Here is a 19,777-nt window from a genome sequence, read left to right as displayed (position 1 = left end):
AATTTCGAATGCAGTATCTACTGAAGAGTTCTGAAGTGCGTTTGATTCAGAAAGTCATATCTTGATTCTGAAATTCATTTGAATTCTTTGATTCTTTGAGATTCTTTGAGAATTGATTTGACTCTTTGACTTTAACGAGAGGCAGAGAATATTATTCATTCATTAATTTTCTGTTCAGCTTAGTCTCTATTAATTCGGGGTCGCCACAGTGGAATGAACCGCCAACTTATCCAGCACGTTTTATGCAGCAGATGCCTTTCCAGCTGCAACCCATCTCTGGGAAACATCCATACACACTCATTCACACTCATACAGTACGGACAATTTGGCCTACCCAATTCACCTTTACCGCATGTCTTTGGACTGTGCGAGAAACCGGAGCATCTGGAGGAAACCCACGCAAACGCAGAGAGAACATGCAAATTCCACTCAGAATTGACAACTGAGCCAGCCAAGGCTCAAACCAGCAACCTTCTTGCTGTGAGGTGACAGCACTACCTACTGCGCCACTACAGAACTGCCAATTCTCTAACTCAGCTCTTTTCAACTCAGAATGTCAGATGCTGATAAGCAAAAATTTTAATTATTTAACTGAGAATTAATCTAACCCCCCGACTCTAGAATAAATTGAGTTGGTTCGATTCCAGAAAGTCAAATCTTTACTAACAAAACCATTTAACCTACTGAGTTAACTGTTCAACTTGATTCACTTGCAACTAATACACTCAATGATTCACTCAGATCCTGAGTCACAAAAACCATCTGAATTATTCAACTAAATAAAACTTTATCTAACCGACTCACTGAATCAGTTTGATGGAAATTTTGAGTCACAGAACCATTTGAATGACTCATTTGCTAATGAAATTCGTCACTAATCCAATTCACTTGCAACTAAAAGACTATGTGATTCAGTTGGATTCAGACATTGAGTCATAAAAACGTTTGAATGAATAAATTCACAATTAACTGAGCCATTTAATTCTTTTTGAATGAATACCCTAGTAAGTCGATTAGATTGAGACTCAGATCTTGATTGACAAAACCATCTGAATGATTTAACTAAATGAAATAACTTCATTGAATCAATGACTCATTGAATCAGTTTTGATGCAGATTTTGCGTCACAGAACTATCTGAATGACTCATTTGCCAATTAAATGACTCAGTAATCCATTTCACTTGCAACTAATAGATTATGTGATTCAGCTGGATTCAGATAATGTCATAAAAAATATATATGTTAATGATTAAATTCACAAATACCATCCCATTTGAGTCACTTAAATTAATACCTTGGTGAGTCAATTTGATTAAAAGAGCCAGGTCTTGATTCACAAAACCATCTGAACGATTTAACTAAATGAAATGACTTCATACAACTGACTCATTGAATCAGATTCAGATTTTGCATCACAGAACTATCTGAATGACTCGTTTGCTACTTAAATGACTCACTAATCCAATTCACTTGTAATTAATCAAAACAGCAAGGGGCATATGAAGAAACAAAAAAAAAATAAAGAGTTAAATTGAGTTATTTTTGACGTTTTTTGGTACTTTTTAGAACAAAACGTTCATAAAAGTAAACTAAAGTGAGTGATATTGGTGTTTTTAATATAAAAACACACATTGTAATTGCATGGAAAAGAACAGCTCTTCAGCTGAAAATGGTTTTGCACAACATGACAGTGTAAATGAAGATCGATTGCAATTTGAGGGAGAATTAGTAGTGTTTTTCCCCAATTTTATTGGAATTTATTCAAGGTCTCTTCTCACTTTGATTCAAAAAAGTGGCCCGTACAGGTCAATTTGTTTTAAAATAGCCTAAAATAAATAAGAATAGACTGGTAAAATAAGGTTTAATGAGAAACTGAAAACAGAAACCCGAATTAAATGCCACATGTCATCCGAGTTCGCGCCTCATTCTGTGCCAAAAAATGAAAAGGTGAGACCTTTTTGAAAGTGATGCTGGGTCACGAAATGAAAAGGCAACATGGGAGAGCAGAAAGCCACCTAATTTGTGACGCCCCGCGAGGGACCGGTTTTATCCACCGTGATTTTGCGCGCGTCTCGGCAGCCACAACGCTCATTAAAATCAGAAGAGGATGAGGGGGCATGAGAGATTGACAAGCAGAACAGATTTCTCCCTTTCATCTGCGTTAGCATTTGCCAAATTCAATTGAAGGAGGAAAATGACATGAAAAATAGCAAAAATCGCTGAACACAAACAGGGATTCAGTCGCGGGCTCCTTAATTGGGTCCTCGGGGACACATTCCGGCTACAAAAATCTGGGATTTCAGGGTGTTTATTACAGGATGTTAGGAATCCATCGGCTGACAGAATATTAAGTGTAAGGGTTTGATAAGGGGTGGACCAGTAACACAACAGCTGCTTGTCAGTCAGGATTTTGGCAGGATTGTGTCAGCAGAGATGAACGTTTCTAATTAAGCGGGAAAAGCTCAGTCCAGTTTAGTGAGAGCGGGGAACGACTGAGGTGGGGGGAAAAAGGCTTTACTGCCCTCTGGTGTTCACTTAAAATGTTAAGTCTGATGGCCAGTGGTGATGAAGCGGGTGAAACTCAGTTTGCGGTCACTCCAGTGGCTGGTGTGGTGCTTGCAGCGCCGCTCAGTGCAGATTTGCCTTTGTGCCGATGACCACCACGCCGTCGACCACTTCCACCAGACTTCGGCTGAAAGACATGATGAAAACAAATTATTTAGATCCTATCATGGGCAGTTATTAGAGTTTTATGACTTTTTATGAAGACTTTTTTTTCCCAAGACATTTTTAAACATAATACCTGAACTTTGAACATAACTCATTTTTTTCTCTGGTAAGATTACAGTATATCCTATTTTTCAAGTTCTTATGCAAGACACTAGTATTCAGCCTAAAGTGCAATTGAACTAGGTTAATTAGGTCAGAGGAGCCCAAAGTAGGGCCAACTATCATAAATGATGTAAACAAATCAGACTTTTATAATATAAATACAGCCACTTGACAGATAGAGGACGCACTACACATTAGCAAGCACATCAAGGCAAAGGCAGGCGCAGCTCGACTAGTGTATTCAGCATTGATCTCCATTGTGTTATAAAAGGGAATTGTTTTTGTTTTTCCTATAATAATTTTATTATAAAATGCAAAAAATTATACTGCATAATAAATTAATATGTTTTAAAGCAAATTTTTCAAGTTATTTTTAAATGCTAACAATTAAATTAGCAAATTACACATTGCAAATTTAATGTAATACAGTTTGGTATATTCAACTTCAGCCCACAGGCCTCAATTAGGTTAGGTTTTTGGCCCTTTATAAGAAAAAGTTTGGGCACCCCTGAATTAGGTTAACTAGGCAGGTCAGAATAATTAGGCAAGAAAAAATACATTTCTTAAGAGGCCAGTAATATTAACCTTAGCAAAAAAAAAAAAAAAAAAAAGCAAATATCATTTAAATTAAATTGTTTTAATATCTGGAAAAAAAAAAAAATATGTATATATATATATATATATATATATATATATATATATATATATATATATATATATATATATACAATTTTATTTTATTTATTTTATTTTTTTTTTTTGAAAACTGCAACACATATATCTGTTTAAAAGTATTTCTGTATATTGTTTAGAAAAAAAAATAATCCCCAAAACTTTTACTGTACTTTAAATGTCTAGGGTATACGCACAGCTAGTGTTTCCTCCCGTACTGATAAATGGTTAATGTGTCTTTTTTCCATTTTATACGGTTTCTTTTACAGCATTGTTGTGATGTAAGTAAAATATAATCAGTTAAATAGACTTTGTCATTCTTTTAATTGTTCAAATGTAAAACAAGATGAAAAGCTGTTTATTCAGAAATAGATTCTAAAAATGCTAAAACTCAACGGTTTAACTCAAGGGGAGGTGTAAAATTTTCAAATAAATGTTTTCCTTTTAACTAACATTCATTAATGAGAGGTTTTGTTGTACTTTATCATGCATTTGTAATTTAATTCATGTAAAACACTTATTTACTCTGAACATGTACAGTATATACAACAAAAAAATACACATTTGTCATTATTATACCCCTTAAAGTAATCTTTTTAGCAGCTTAGGTCAAGACCATTATAATAATGTATATCATGATAAAAGCTTCAGCGATAAAGAACATTAGCAGAAGCCTAATTCAGTCTAAACAACTGATTTGTTGCATTCAAACACTGCTGAGCAATAAATCAGCCTTATTTATTACATTAAAGACTCCAATGTCCTTTAAATCTTGAACATAATGCTCTTTTTTTACTGTACCACTGTGATTTACACTACAGCAAATTAAATATTTAACAGGCTTTTAAGAGGTGTTTGTCCTTAATGCCTTTAAAACTCCTATACCTTCCATTCACATTTAATGCTCTATATTACTTTCTTCTCTTTGTTTTTGTCTTTATAAAGCGTTTTTTGTCCCCTGTTGGGACACACAGACAGAGGAAAAGACGAGTTTGGTGTTTTAGGGATGAAAAGGGTTGGGAGATTTCAAGTGTCAGTGAACATTTAGAGAAGACGAGTACATGAAGCCCAAAGGGAACGTTAAAAGAACAGAGACGCAAAGCAGAAAAAACAGCATAATGTGGGACAATGTGAGAAAAAAAAAGGATTTAACATCAAGCAAAATATTAACTTTAGAGATTGTAATAATGTTATCGATAAGTTTGGACAAACAGGTAGAACATCTGTTTGTTAGAAAGAGAAAAAATTATATTATACTATGATATTGGATTATACTTATAATTGCTATACAGTAAGTACTTGTACCATTTATATTTAAGCTTGTACATAGGTATGCACGTACATTTGCCAAAACAAACAAAAAAAAAATAAATTAAAAAAATCAAATCTATCAAATCAATCTATCTATCTATCTATCTATCTATCTATCTATCTATCTATCTATCTATCTATCTATCTATCTATCTATCTATCTATCAATCTATCTATCTATCTATCTATCTATCTATCTATCTATCTATCTATCTATCTATCTATCTATCTATCTATCTATCTATCTATCTATCTATCTTTTTTTCTATCTATCTATCTATCTATCTATCTATCTATCTATCTATCTATCTATCTATCTATCTATCTATCTATCTATCTATCTATCTATCTATCTATCTATCTGAAGACAAAGTTATTGTTTTTTCAACACAATTTTAAACAGTATTTTTTATGACTTATTTCAGATAACTAATAATTTTTTGTCTTTGCCATAGTGATATCATAGTATCTAATATTTAACTTTTTGTTTAGGAAGATATTCAGCTTAAAGTGCAATTTCTTAAATTAAAAAACAGACCTTAAAATTAATTAAAAAAAAAAATAATAATTATAATTATATTTTATTTTTTAAGGGACTAATACTATTGTTATATAAAAATATATAAATAATAATATAAAAAGAAAACAGCTTTTATTCCAGCTAAATTAAAAGAAAATGACCTTTCTCCTGAAGAAAATAAATATTATATTAAAATAATGTGAAAATTAAAATACTGTGTTCCTTGCGCTGTTAAACATCATCAAAACATTCAAAAAGCATAAAAATTTACAGAAGGGCAAATAAATTTGCTTTTAACTATTAAAACTAATGGCTTTTAACTACTGTGTGTGCATGTGCGTGTAAATGAATATAAATAAATACATTTTATCAATTGTAAAAAAGCCCTATTCATTTTTTATATAAATAAAAGGCTTTCACAAATCAAAAATATTATCTGAATGCATGTTCATAGAAAAAATAAGAGATACAATATCTATCTATCTATCTATTTATCTATCTATCTATCTATCTATCTATCTATCTATCTATCTATCTATCTATCTATCTATCTATCTATCTACGCAATGAACAAGTCTTGATAACGCTTTTTATCGCTTTCTATCTGAAATAATTATTAATTTGTTCTATTTGATTATTATTTATAGACTTGGCTGTTGTTTTATTGTATTATTCACAGATGTCTGATGCTCTCACCAGTTGTCCTGTCTGTGGGCTTCCTCCAGTGTTTTTGTTTTCGTCAGTAGGTGATGAAGACGCCTCCACCTGTGATGGAGGTTTCTTGCTGGACTGCATCTTGGCCTGAGGTTTGCTTTGAAGAAGCTGTTAAATCACAAACATGACGGCAGAAACATTAATGACTCACTGTAGAAGACGTCAATCATGCAGAATTCATAATGTCAGCCAATACGCTCTCAATAAGCCTGTCAAGAAAATGTCACATTTCCCCTTCAAATTCAATGAAATATGAAACATTATGCAGAAAGAAACTGAAGCCTATTTCTAGGATTTATCTTTTATCATGTAGGACTGATATGAGAGCAATTTTAATTTTCATTGCAAATTTCATGATGCATTTTATTACTGCAATATAATTTTACTCACAGAAAATTACTTTTGCTGCCTGTTCATACTACTCATTTAAATTAAGTTGAAATGAAACTATTCTTAAGGATTTAAGTTTTTTTGAGACAACCTAATTGTTTTATCTTCAATCCACTTGAATTGTTTAAAACTATAACGTTAACTTAATCAATTTGTGTTGGGACAACATGAAGAAACTGTGTGGAACCCAGTGTAAACAAGGTTTACGACAAAATTCGGTCATCTGTTCAGCACAAAAAAAAAAAGATGTTTTGAGGAATAATGCAAAACTGAAGCCATTGACTTCCATAATAATAAAAACAATACTATAAAGTCAATAGCTACTGCTTTTCAACATTCCTCAAACTATCTTATCTTATGTTTAACATCTTGCATTTTTTACATTATAAATGATGTTTAAGACAAAATTCGGTCATCTGTTGAACACAAAAACAAAGATATTTTTAAAAAATGTTGGAAACCAGTAGCTAATGACTTTTGTAATAATAATAATAATAATAATAATAATTACAATAACAATAATAATAATAATAATAATAACAATAATAATAACAATACTAATTGAAGTCAATAACTACTGTTTTTACATTGTAAATAATGTTAAAGACAAAATTCGGTCATCTGTTGAACACAAAAACAAAGATATTTTTAAAAAATGTTGGAAACCAGTGGCTAATAACTTCTGTAATAATAATAAAAACAATACTAATGGAAGTCATCGGCAACTTTTTTCAACATTATTCAAATTATGTTTTTTTATGTTCAACACCTAGCATTTTTTTTTACATTGTAAATAATGTTTAAGACAAAATTTGGTCATCTTTTGAACACAAAAAGAAGATGAAGAAAACAGAAGTCCATGACTTCCATAATAATAATAAAAAACTACTATGGAAGTCAATGGCTACCACTTTTCCACATTTTTCAAAATATCTATTTTTGCCTGCAACATTTTTTTTATGTTTTTAAAACAGTAGTCTTATTTTTTTTTCACAATTATAAAGATATGGGCATCATCATTAATACCATAATATTACAGTGTTACTATAATTACCACAACAGAGATAATAAAAAATTTTATAAAATAAAATACATAGTTGTGGAAATTAAATAAATATAATGCATAAAAGAAATAATAAAATCATAATCACCAAAATATGAATCTTAATACAAAAAAAGCATGATTGAATTGTTTAAAGAGCATTTTATTTGAGTGAAATTTTTCCATCTTTTTCTGTGTTTCAAAGCTCTGACCTTTGTTATGGAGCCCACAGCTTTAGTTCGTCCCTCCCTGAAGACGAGCCTCTGGTCACTATGCAGGTATTCAGGAGTCTTGATAAAGCGGAAGTGAACTGCAGCTTTGTCTCCTGTCCGTAAACACTCTTTGTTCATGCCGATTATTGTGGCTGTTTGTCTAATGCTTCCACAGTGAACTACAACACACAAAAACACTTAACTGATATTAACTGTACACATATTCGTGTATCTTTTTAGACATATATTTGGTACATTTTATATCAGTTATTAATATCATCATCATTCAATAATATATTTTTAAGAATAAATACATTATTGTAAAAAAGTTAACATTTATGAAAGTGTAACTTACCATGAAAAAACAATAAAAACACCATAAATAAACAAAAATGTATACTTTATATTATTTAATTATATACATATTATATACTAATAATTACAGTGTCTACAGAAAATCATCATACCCTTCAAAAATATATACCTTTACTCACGTTACACCCTTCTTTCAAAAGATTTGTTTTCCCATAGCAAATTGTATATTCATATACATTTCAGAAAATCAAAATATTTGCAAATCCAGTAGATAAAATAGATTGGATTTACACTTTTAACATTTTTTAATTGTTTTGGTTTTTAATTTTGTTTATTTAAAACAAAAAGTTGCACTAAAATATGTGTATCCGTGTTTCTGTCAAACACTCTATACATTATATATAGTTTCACTATACATTTTATTTATTTTTATTTTTTAATAAATTATTAGATTAGAAATTTAGGTTCTTTTAATGGTTCATCATTACAATGTAGAGTTTTATAAAAAAATAATTTATCAAATATTTATTTATATCTATTTAAAATTAAATTTTATAATCACTGTGTAATTTTTCTAAGGTCATAAGAAATTCTCATTTATTTAAGTTTTTATTAAATGGTATCTGCAAATTGCGTCAAAATACTATTATGCATGTAATATCATCAATAACAAAAGTTCTGTTTGATGTTTATAATAAATATTGCTAATAAATGTTTAGCATGGAATGTTTTAAATACTGTTAAGTATCAGTAACACCACATTTGATGTATATGTTTTCAATTGTTTGATCCAGTATATTTAATATCATATGTCATTATTTGTTTTAAACCTCTATTTTAATTAATTTTAATGTAATATGTAAGTTAATCAAGCAATTTATTATCACATCGCATAAAAAAACCCAGTGTATTATTTCCCATTTGTCTCCTTCACTCACCCATAGCCTGGTATCTTGGTGAAATGGTCGTCGGATGATGCAGAACCAGAATTTCAGCTTCAAACTCCCAGCATGCCTGTGGGTTGAGTCGGGGTGACACCATCACCATTCCCTTCCTGATGGATGAGCGCTTGATCTTCTTCAGGGAGAAGGAGGCCGTCTGCCCGCCCCGGACCTCTTTCACAGGCATTCGCTTGCGGTGGATGGATTTCACAGCGATGGGGATGAAGACACCCAGAGGGTCTGGACCGAGGAGCAACGTGTCATTCAGGCGTATTAATCCACGTAAAATAGTTCCTGAAACTACCGTACCGACACCCTAAGAAGCAGACGACAGGTTCAGACCAAAAACAAAAACAAAGTAAGAGAGAAAAACAAGAAAAACGTTGTGTAGCCAAAAGTACACTTTTATTTACTTTTCTTAAAATAGCATTTTTTGTCATTGATTTTATGGGAAAAGGCCTTTTGGTACTAGTTTCTCATTCTCCATAAGAAATATGAAGTTTTGTAGACTCTCTATTTATTTCATTCATTCATTCATTTTCTTTTCGGCTTAGTCCCTTTAATAATTCGGAGTCGCCACCGCGGAATGAATCGCCAACTTGCAGCCGCAATCCATCTCTGGGAAACATTCACACATACTCATTCACACACATACACTACGGACAATTTAGCCTACCCAATTCACCTGTACCACATGTTTTTGGAAATCTGGAAGAACATGCAAACTCCACACAGAAACGCCAACTGACCTAGCCAAGGCTCGAACCAGCGACCTTCTTGCTGTGAGGGGACAGCACTACCTACTGCGCCACTGCACTGCTTTTTTTGCCAATTTATTATTATTATTTTTTTGTATTTCTCTTTAAATAGCTTATTTAAAGTACAACAAGAAAAATAGTTTCCAAAAATATATATAATTTTTTGTACAATTTGCCACTTTATATGAAAAAATAGCTATTCTAGAAAATGTATATTTTTTGCAAAATTTCTATAAAAAATAACCATTTTTGTACCCCATCTGACAGAGACAGTGTTTGTTTATTGGTACTGAATACGTATCATCAATCGAAAACTTTGGCAGCAATTAGCTATTTTTGTACAGTTGTTGGCCACTTTATGTGAAAAATGTCCATTTTTGTAGCATTTTTGAAAAATGTGCTATTTTTCAAAAATGCTACAATTATCTATTTTAAGAAAATTGTATTTTTTTAGACCATTGCTTAATTGGACTTTTTACAGAATTGTTTTTTTTTTTTTGCGATTTTTCTTACCCCATTTCCATTTGAGGAAGAGGGCAGTGACAGTGATTTGTTTACCAGTCCTGAATATGTGTCGTCAATCTGAAACTCTGATGGCAAATAGTTATTTTTGCACAATTGTCAGCCCTTTTGTAGGAAAAATAGCCATTGTTGTACCATTTAAAAAAAAATAAATAAATAAATCTTTTTTGGATTTTTAATTTGCACGCTTTAAAAATTTAAAAAAAAATTTCTACTCTATTTTCATTTAAGGAAGAGGGCAGAGAGAGTGTGTTGTTTACCGGTACTGAATGTGTTGTCAATATGAAACTGACGGCAAATAGCTATTTTTGTACAATTGCCGACCCTTTTATGGGAATCTATTTTACGAAAAAGTATTTTTTGGACCATAGCCATTTTTGTTTTTCTCAAATGTACATTTTTTTACACACTTTTCAAAAACAAATTGTAATTTGTATACCTTATTTTCACATGAAAAAGATGAAAATGACAGTTTTTTTTGTTTACCGGTACTGAATATGTGTCGTCAATCTGAAACTCTGGTGGCTCGTCATCTTTATATGATGTTCTAGGTGACAGCAGGTTTAGGAACATCTTTAACAAGTCCATGTTTTCACCAGTCACATTCGAGATCTGGAAAATCGGACACATCCTATACACAAAAATAATTACTTAGTAATTATGGAAAAATATATATATATTTTAAAGTTTATCTTGTTTATGCTGCAATTTAGTTTTTTTTAACAAAAATGCCCTTTTGTGCTACTCTATATGTAATTATGTTCATGAAATATATAGCTGCTAATATATATAGTTTGTGGAATTTTTGCTCATTCTATCATGTGAAAATGTGGTAGTCACCTCTCTGAGCTGAAGTTCGAGGCTGTAACGATGACATCATCTTTATTTTGCACTAAAACTGGAATTTTTCGGCATCCCGGAGACTTCAGTAGCCTCTGTAATAACTTTAGTGTCTCTGCAACACACAAATGTGTAATGTGCAAAAACTATAAACTGGAAAATAGCTGGACTAATACAAAGAATTGCATTACCTTGTAAGATGTTAGCAGGACACATGTCTATCTTAGTTACGACTACAAAAACAGGAACGTTGAGGGCCAGAGCAAGACCGAGGTGCTCTTTAGTCATACCAACGATTCCAGCATTACTTCCCACCTTTACAATAAATAAAAAACACAAATGTTTATAAAACTTTAAACCACCCGGTACATACACTTGTGGCACACCTACTGCCTCTCACCATTAGCATGCAGAAATCCGGCAAGTGGCCTGTCATCCCGAATACTGTGGTCTTCAGATACTTCTCATGCCCTGCAAGGTCAATGAAAGTAATGACCTTTGATGACCTCTCGCAGATTTTGGTCCAGTCCAGGCTCCCCCCGTGACTGTCCGGTTTGTTGACCACCTGCCCTTCCTGGTCAAATCCCAGGATGTCATTCCCAACGCTGCTGGTCCGGCCACTCTCCATCTCATGTTTGTGGCGGAATAGCTTCTGGCGGGCAAATCCGCGACCGTTGTCAAGTTCACCATGAGTTAGGACACCCAGAAGTGTGCTTTTACCGGCGTCCACATTCCCTACAACCGCCACTCTGAAGGGAGAGTGCATTAAAATTAGGGCACCATGAAATATGGAGGTTAAATCGATATTGGCTTTGGCTATTTGGCTAAGTGCAATTATCAAATCATGCATTTAGTCACATAAATACCATATTGTCTGAATTTTAAATAGCTTTTTTCATTCTGAACATACTATTGGGAAGACTAATAGAAGATAATATGGAGAAACACAGGAACACAGTGAACTCAAAAAAGCTTTGGCCCTAGATATTTTTGTGATACTAATGTCACAGCAAGTGCAATATTTTTAAACACAGAGTACCTCTCGCTCAGTTTTAACTTTCACTTTCATGTGCGGCATGTAAGCAACAATTTAATATTTAATATAATCTAATATAACTAATATCTAATTCGTCTATTATGAAATAGCTGTAATATACTAATGTAATAAACTAAAGCTATCTGGTGATAATTCCTGCATCATATTGCAACATTTATTACAAAATAACGCATTATCATAATCACTGTTGGGTAAGTTACTCCAAAAAGGTTATTAATTACGAATTAATCATCATTAACATCATTGATATTGTTTGAAATTAAAACTGTGATTACTTTGCCTTTTGCCTGAAAAGTAACTTAGTTACTAAATAATATTTTAGTAATGACTCAATACTACTTAAAAATCCATATGAATCCCAATGCATAGACAATAGAACCTAAAATCATTGTAGATATAAATTTACAATTATATGCATCAAAAAAAATATATAGTTTCAAAGTAATGACACATAAATACCAAAAACCCTGTACAGTCACAGAAGTTCTAAAAGTAACCAGCAATAGGTGAATTCCGTGAAGTGGTCAGCTTTATTTTTTCAATTATTAGATGTTTTAAGGCTGTAAAAATGTAACGAACTGAAGATTCATTTATTGTGCCCTACAGCCATGTAACTTCTACCTTACTTTACCATGTCCAGAGTTCCAAATTTTGTTCGATGATTACCAATTTCCTCTGCCTTTTGTGTGTTACAGCAGGCGCCTTTGAGGGTGCAGAACATTTTGTCGACGTTATGGGGTTTGTTGGGTAGAAAACTTTCAAACATACAGTACAGAACTTCAGAGTAACACTGCTAGTGATCAAATATTTATGTAAATTTGGCAAGCTGAACAAATTCTGTAGCGTTGTAAAAAAAGCATGTCAAATTGCACAAAAAAAAAAATCTGCGAGGCCCAAAAGGTGAACCGTTATAGAAAGTGACCACTGTATTCTCAAGCATCTGCAATAACCAGACAAGCGTTACCTCATTTATTGGTTATTATGCAAAATATCTGAATAACAACTAAACTAATCCCAAAACATTCTGACTGTATAACTTATATTTTCATAAACTAATTTCCAACTCAATTCATTGTTTCTCAAGCATTTAAATGTAACCCTTTTTAACTGGAAAATTTGAATAATTTTTTGGAAGAAAATACACTTGTACATTCGACAATACATTCGTCAACAGTATTTTAGACAAGTACATTTTAAGCAGCTATAATTAACTTACCTAAAATTGAAAAGTAATTCCTTACTTTACTTTTATCAATGCAAAAGTATTTTAGTTACATTTTCTAGTTACTTTTAACTAGTTACATGCAACACTGATCTCAATGTCCATTTTTTCCCCAACATTTACTTAAAATAATTTCATATCAAACCCTCTCCTAACCTGACTTCCAGGAAGTCGGCCTCTCCCACGCGGCGCCGGATGAGATAATCTCGCACGCGTCCTGCTGTCTCCATCCTCTCCCTCAGCAGAATCAGGTCAGCCTCAACCTGTTCACAAAGAGACTGAACCGTAGCGACAGATGCTTCCATGTCCCGCTCAACCAGACCATAATCGCCACCGTCTGAGACGCACAGACAAACAGAATTCATCAGCAGTCTAACTAGGCCATTTACTTCCGCCAAAGTCCCAATCAATTTCTCAGATGAACACTAAATGGCTAGAGAATAGAAGTGATTGATGGGCAAGTGTAGAAATTGTGGTTGAACTAAGCCACAACTTAACTTAACCTCTGACCCCCTAAGGTCACAGGGTTACTTGAAAAACAACAACACAAGAAGTTTTTGATGTAGATATAGTTTTATATAAAAACAAAACAGTTAAATAAATAGTGCTGGGCAAATATTAATCGTGATTAATAATCGAAATAAAAGTTTGACTTGACATGATATACGTACTGTGTATATTTACGGTTTATACATAAATACATACATGCACGCAACCATATATGAGGAAAAAGGTTTTTTTTTACATAAAATATATAAGCATATGATAAAAAATTATATATACACATTTAAATATATATGCAAAAAAGCTTTGTATAGTTTTGTTTTTATGTGTGTGTGTGTGTGTATGTGTGTGTGTGTGTGTGTGTGTATTACTTGTACATAATAAATTAATATAATCCACAAACATATCGTATGTCAAAACAAAGTTTTATATTTGATGTGATTAAAACATCAGCACTAAAAATGAAGCATAATGAAAATAATAAACAAATGTTCCTCTTGTAGAGGATTATGTTCAGCGTGAAGTAGCTTTAAATTGGCCAGTTTCACATTTTTCGTTTTTTAGAGAAAAAAAAAACATTTTAAAAGAAAGAGATTTTGTGAATTTTGACTTTTTTTTAAGTGTTTTTTTCAGTCTAACGTACAGAAAATAGTAATGTCAAATGACTAATCACGATTAATCACATCCAAGATCAAAGTTTAGATTTACATAATATACAAGTGTATTGTGGATATTTATGAACAAATAAACAAAACTGTACATAAAATACAAAAATAATTAAAAGACATTTATGTGTGTGTAGTTGTATAGTATTTATATTATATAATATAAAATGTACACGGTACACAGAATTATTTTTTGTATAAATATGAACTTTTAATTTGATTGTGATTAATCGCAATTAATCATTTGACGGCACTAAAGAATACATCCAAAATGCACCTTTAAGTGTTTCCTTTGTCACGCTTTATTAACTTGCTAGTATTTCAATTATAATACTAACATTTCTTTTTTGCACTGAATTATAAGTTGTTACATGAAACCATATTGCACAGAATTATTCATACGTGTAGCCGGGTTTGTTCATATATCATATGGCTTGATAATATACATATTTTTGTCAAGAATGTTTTTTTTGTTTTTTTTTCTGGCTGTTTACAGTATTTTCAGAATTAAGGAGTGATACAGTAAAAAGATTCTCAAAAATCCCATCTGTAAAAACATCTGACTTAAAAATAAACTAGTGAGAAATGTATGACAATTGGTGTTTATTTGATTAAACATAACCTCATTTCCATATTTAAAAAATAATCATTTAGGAAACTTCATTCATTCTTTTTTTTTTTCGGTTTAGTCCCTTTATTAATCTAGGGTCGCCACAGCGGAATGAACCGCCAGTTTATCCAGCACAAGTTTTACGCAGCAGATGCCCTTTCAGCCGCAACCCATCTCTGGGAAACATCCATAAACACTCATTTACACTCATACACTACGGACAATTTAGCCTATCCAATTCACCTGAAACCGAAGCACCAAGGAAAGAAACCCACGCGAATGCAGGGAGAACAAGCAAACTTCACATAGAACTGCCAACTGACCCAGCCGAGGCTTGAACCATGCAGCGACCTTCTTGCTGTGAGGCGAAAGCACTACCTACTGCACCACTGCGCCGCCAATTTAGGAAAACTTGTGCTTCATAAAAGTGTTTGCAATTCTAAGTATAATTAAATCCAGTATGATTATAATTCAGGGTTTCTGCTAGTTTCAAGTCAAATTTAAGACTTTGTAAGACATTTTTAAGACCATTTTAAATGAAATTTTAAACTTATACAGAGCTAAATGCTAAAGACTTTTTTCAGATGTCCCAGTTGGAAAACATTTTTACTTTCATGATTATAATTTAATACATTATTATATACAGTAATTATAATTTAGTCAATGTAATACCAATGTATACAATAATAATAATTTAACAATAAAAACTCGGTCAGGTCATTATCCTCAGCAGTAAACAAATGAAGAACTTTAAAGCAAATGTTCATGTAATTAAAGTAATTAAATGCTTTTTTTTGTTTTATTGAGATTGGGATTGTTGGTGATTGCATGGGTGTTAATGGCCAAATTTGGTAGCTATACATAAATGAAGGAAAGTTAAGACCTGTTAAAAAAGATTTACCACTTACAACACAACATTTCAGTTGATTTAAGACTTTCTAAGGCCTTTTTAAGACCCCGCACATAACGTGTAATTAGTTATGATCATGATCTAGTTATTAGTCATTCGTTTTACCCTATTCGTCTGCAGGGTTTTGCCTTAATATCTTCACACGTCTCACCTGTTCCCATGCCGATCACATAGATGGTTTCTCCACATCCTTCCTCTATTCGCTCTCGCAGCTGTTTTTGTAAACAGTCATACTGCTCTCCTGTGGGGCTGACCAGCGCAAACTGACAACACATAACGGCAGTTTATTAGTAAAGCAACTTCTAGAAGAATACAAAGAAAAATTGTATATTGAGTATTTTGATATATGACATTGTATGTAACGCAGAAATATTGGTATGCATTCTGTTTTTTAATACCTACAATGCTCAGCATATACGAGTACACCCCATTTTGAATATGAATACTTTTATCTATTTCTCAGTGAATATAGGTAATATATATTGGTGCATTTGAACAAAACAGATACATCAGAAAACAGAACATCTTTAGAAATGGAAAGATAATTCCAAAAAATATATATATTTTTATTTTTTTACTGATTTTTGCTATTTTTGAACATTTTTTTCCCTTACGTATAAATTTGGGCTACTAATTTTTTAACCATTATTGTAAGCTCCAGATTTGGCTTCAGTACTGACTAATCTAAATTATTGGCAAAATATAATATTGCAAAGCCTCCTATAGAAAGTTTTACTTTAGATGAGAGATTTGTGGGTGGTGTACTCATATATGCTTAGCATTGTATATACATAAATTATATTTATTGGAATAAATAAAAAATATACTCAAGTAAAAGAAAAAGTGTTTCATGTCATTAAATGTCATGGAAAATATCAAATTAATTGTGAAATAATGCTAAAATGCATTACTTTAATTTTAGAGCAAGTTATAATTAATCAGATTTTAAGGAGAACATAATTATTAACACAAATAGATTAGCATGACTGTTTTGTAACTATATATATTAAATTGTTATTTTTTATTTTGTATAATTAATATTAAATATAGTAATGAATAATACAGCTTTTTATATTTTTTACATTTATGTTTTTATTTATATGTTTTATTTATTTGCAAAATAATGACACGACACAAGCACTTTTGATAATATATATATATATATATATTATTTAAAAGATGTATAAAATATTTACTGCCTTTGACTGAAGACTGGTTAGCTTCACTTTCTATTAAAAATGTGCAATAAAATGGTTTAAATGCTATCTGAATTTGTTATTTTATATATATATATATATATATATATATATATATATATGTGTGTGTGTGTGTGTGTGTGTGTGTGTGTGTGTGTGTGTGTAAAATGAAGTACAAATTGCAAATGTAAGTCTTAATAAAGGTAATGTAATAATATTTGTAACGTTATGTTTTAAACTGTGATTTTAAGTGTCCAAAAAAACTTCTAGACCTCTTTTAAACTTTTATTTCTTTCCAAACTTTGCACTTTTACTCTTAAACAGTGCATCTGTGCAGAAAAATCCTCCACATTACAGTATTATTGTTTCATTTATACCGCTCTTATGCATATATAAGTACCTAGCGTTGAATTAGTGCCAGCTGGCGTTCACTCACAGCCAACGTGTCACTCACGCACCGGCATTTACACCGAAATAAAAGTTTCTCATTGTGTTTTAAATCACGCATTTTGATATAAACTTTTAATATTGATTCATGCACACAAAGAAGCTGTCAGGCCTAAGAGAAACCTTGCTGGTGAGGTCTAAATGGTCCTCGGCTTCCCCGTTCTGGTCGTCGCGGTCGTCGCTGCACTCTGCGCCGGGTGAATCTTCTGCGCAGCCCCGGTCAGGTGCGAACATACAAGCCGGCACTACCGACTCCACCGCCGGGCTTAGGCTTGACTCTGTCGCCGCCATGTGCTGCTTCAGCATCGGTCTGGAAAAGATACACTGTTAGGGTTTGGTTTGCGTCCTACAAGTTGGGTAAGTTTTTGTTTACCCAACAACTTGTCCACGCTAACCTGTCGAGTTTACATGCACTTTATGTATGCGGAATAATATGGGGCCTCTGGCAGACACGCCTACTAATGAATAATTCATTATTATTTAGAGAGCAGTCGTTTAAAACTTTACTTTTATTGTTGTTTTTAACTTTCTAAAATTTGTTTTCTGAAGTTTAACTCTATGTGACTGCTTTCAAAGCATGTTTCCACCTCATATATTGTCAAATAAAGTGTAAGCTGTTTATGTATTTTCTGAAAGAGACGCCTGCTTATGAATAGTTAATAAGGACAATCTCAACCAGGTCTTAACTTTGATAGACACTTTCTTTTTGGTTAAAAAAACACAAAAAGGCAAACCTAAACGAACTTTTATATGAGATTAAAGTAATGGAAAAAAATGTTCCTAAAAAAAATCAACTTAACGTTATAGTGTTTACATCAGAATAGGACTCACAGACACGCCTACTTGGTAATAATTATTTTACCTCATTGCATAAATTAGACAGAAGGCAAGTCTGAACAAGTCTCTTTAATAGCCAAAGTATTGTTTGTGTATGTAAATATAAAATATCAGCTGGGAATTATATTCCAATATATGCATAATTAATCAAGGCATTTGCGTGAGGGTAAAAAAAAAAAAAATTAAATTCTTTTATTTTTTGGGATTTTTTTTTCATGTTTTCAATAAATTATGGATTATGTAAAAGGAGTGTGGACACAAGGTGGCAGCATTGTGTTTTGTATTGCAAGCACCTTGCTTAGATGCTATTGAATAATTTTGTCTTATTAGTGTGTGTGTGTGTGTGTGTGTGTGTGTGTGTGTGTGTGTGTGTGTGTGCGTGTGTGTATATGTATATATATATATATATATATATATATATATATATATATATATATATATATATATATATATATATATATATATGTATATGTATATGTATATATATGTATATATATATATATATATATATATATATATATATATATATATATATATATATATATATATTAGCCGTTGTTGTTTAATAATAATAATTTTCACTTTATAAATACCTTATTTTACATGTTACATATGTTAATATTGTTAATAGTTGTAGTATTATAATTCATTACAATAATGCAAGAATATACTATCATATTTTGTTTATGTTATATTTCAGTTGTTTTGTACATTTTTGTGTATATATTTGTTTGTTTTTAATATAAATATTTGTACTGTTGTCATTGTTTTTATAAATACAGTAGATGGTTAAATGTTTTGTTGTGCAATGCCTATATAGCAATAATAATAATAATAATAATAATAATACATATTTTTGTTTATACATTTCAAATTATGAAATAACAAAAATAAAAGTACAAGGAATATAACTGTTATTAACAAATACAAATCCCTTTGCAAATCCCTTTTGATTTTTGTAAATAAGTATATGAAATACTACACTGGTTTGAAGTCACACAAATTGCTCTGGTGTTCAGTCTTGATGGTTCTGTGGGTCTCGTCTATCAAATCTGATGTTTAATTTGTATTTTGGATTGGACTCTGAGCAGGTGATTGGCTGGGCCATTCTGCAGCTTAATTTTCTTTCTCTGAAAGCATTAGAGAGTTCCCTTGACTGTGCTTTGGATTATTGTCTTGCTGAAATGTCCACCCTGGTTTCATCTTCATCATCCTGGTGATGTAGAGTTGGACTGAAGCAGCTAATATTCATTTACAAT

General features: G+C 31.7%; 2 protein-coding genes across 3 annotated transcripts in view; both read right to left on the bottom strand.

The window, feature by feature from the left end:
- The window catches only part of LOC147831535 (uncharacterized), a 600,059-nt gene that overhangs the window by 103,778 nt on the left and 476,504 nt on the right, over positions 1–19,777 (bottom strand). The window lies entirely within an intron of this gene.
- Positions 1,731–18,113, bottom strand: gtpbp1l (GTP binding protein 1, like). Of its 2 annotated transcripts, NM_001430984.1 has the most exon segments (12): positions 1,731–2,693; positions 6,033–6,158; positions 7,695–7,873; positions 8,948–9,266; positions 10,717–10,861; positions 11,071–11,185; positions 11,262–11,385; positions 11,471–11,819; positions 13,506–13,686; positions 16,190–16,301; positions 17,805–17,991; positions 18,077–18,113. In NM_001430984.1, coding segments are annotated over 11 exon segments (1,929 nt in total). In that variant the 5' UTR covers positions 17,973–17,991; positions 18,077–18,113; the 3' UTR covers positions 1,731–2,582.

The sequence above is a fragment of the Danio rerio genome, chromosome 22 (genome assembly GCF_052040795.2).
Source record: "Danio rerio strain M-AB ecotype USA chromosome 22, GRCz13ab, whole genome shotgun sequence".
NCBI lineage: Eukaryota > Metazoa > Chordata > Actinopteri > Cypriniformes > Danionidae > Danio > Danio rerio.
Note: the sequence above shows the minus strand (reverse complement) of the source record. Positions and strands in the feature narration are given on the sequence as shown.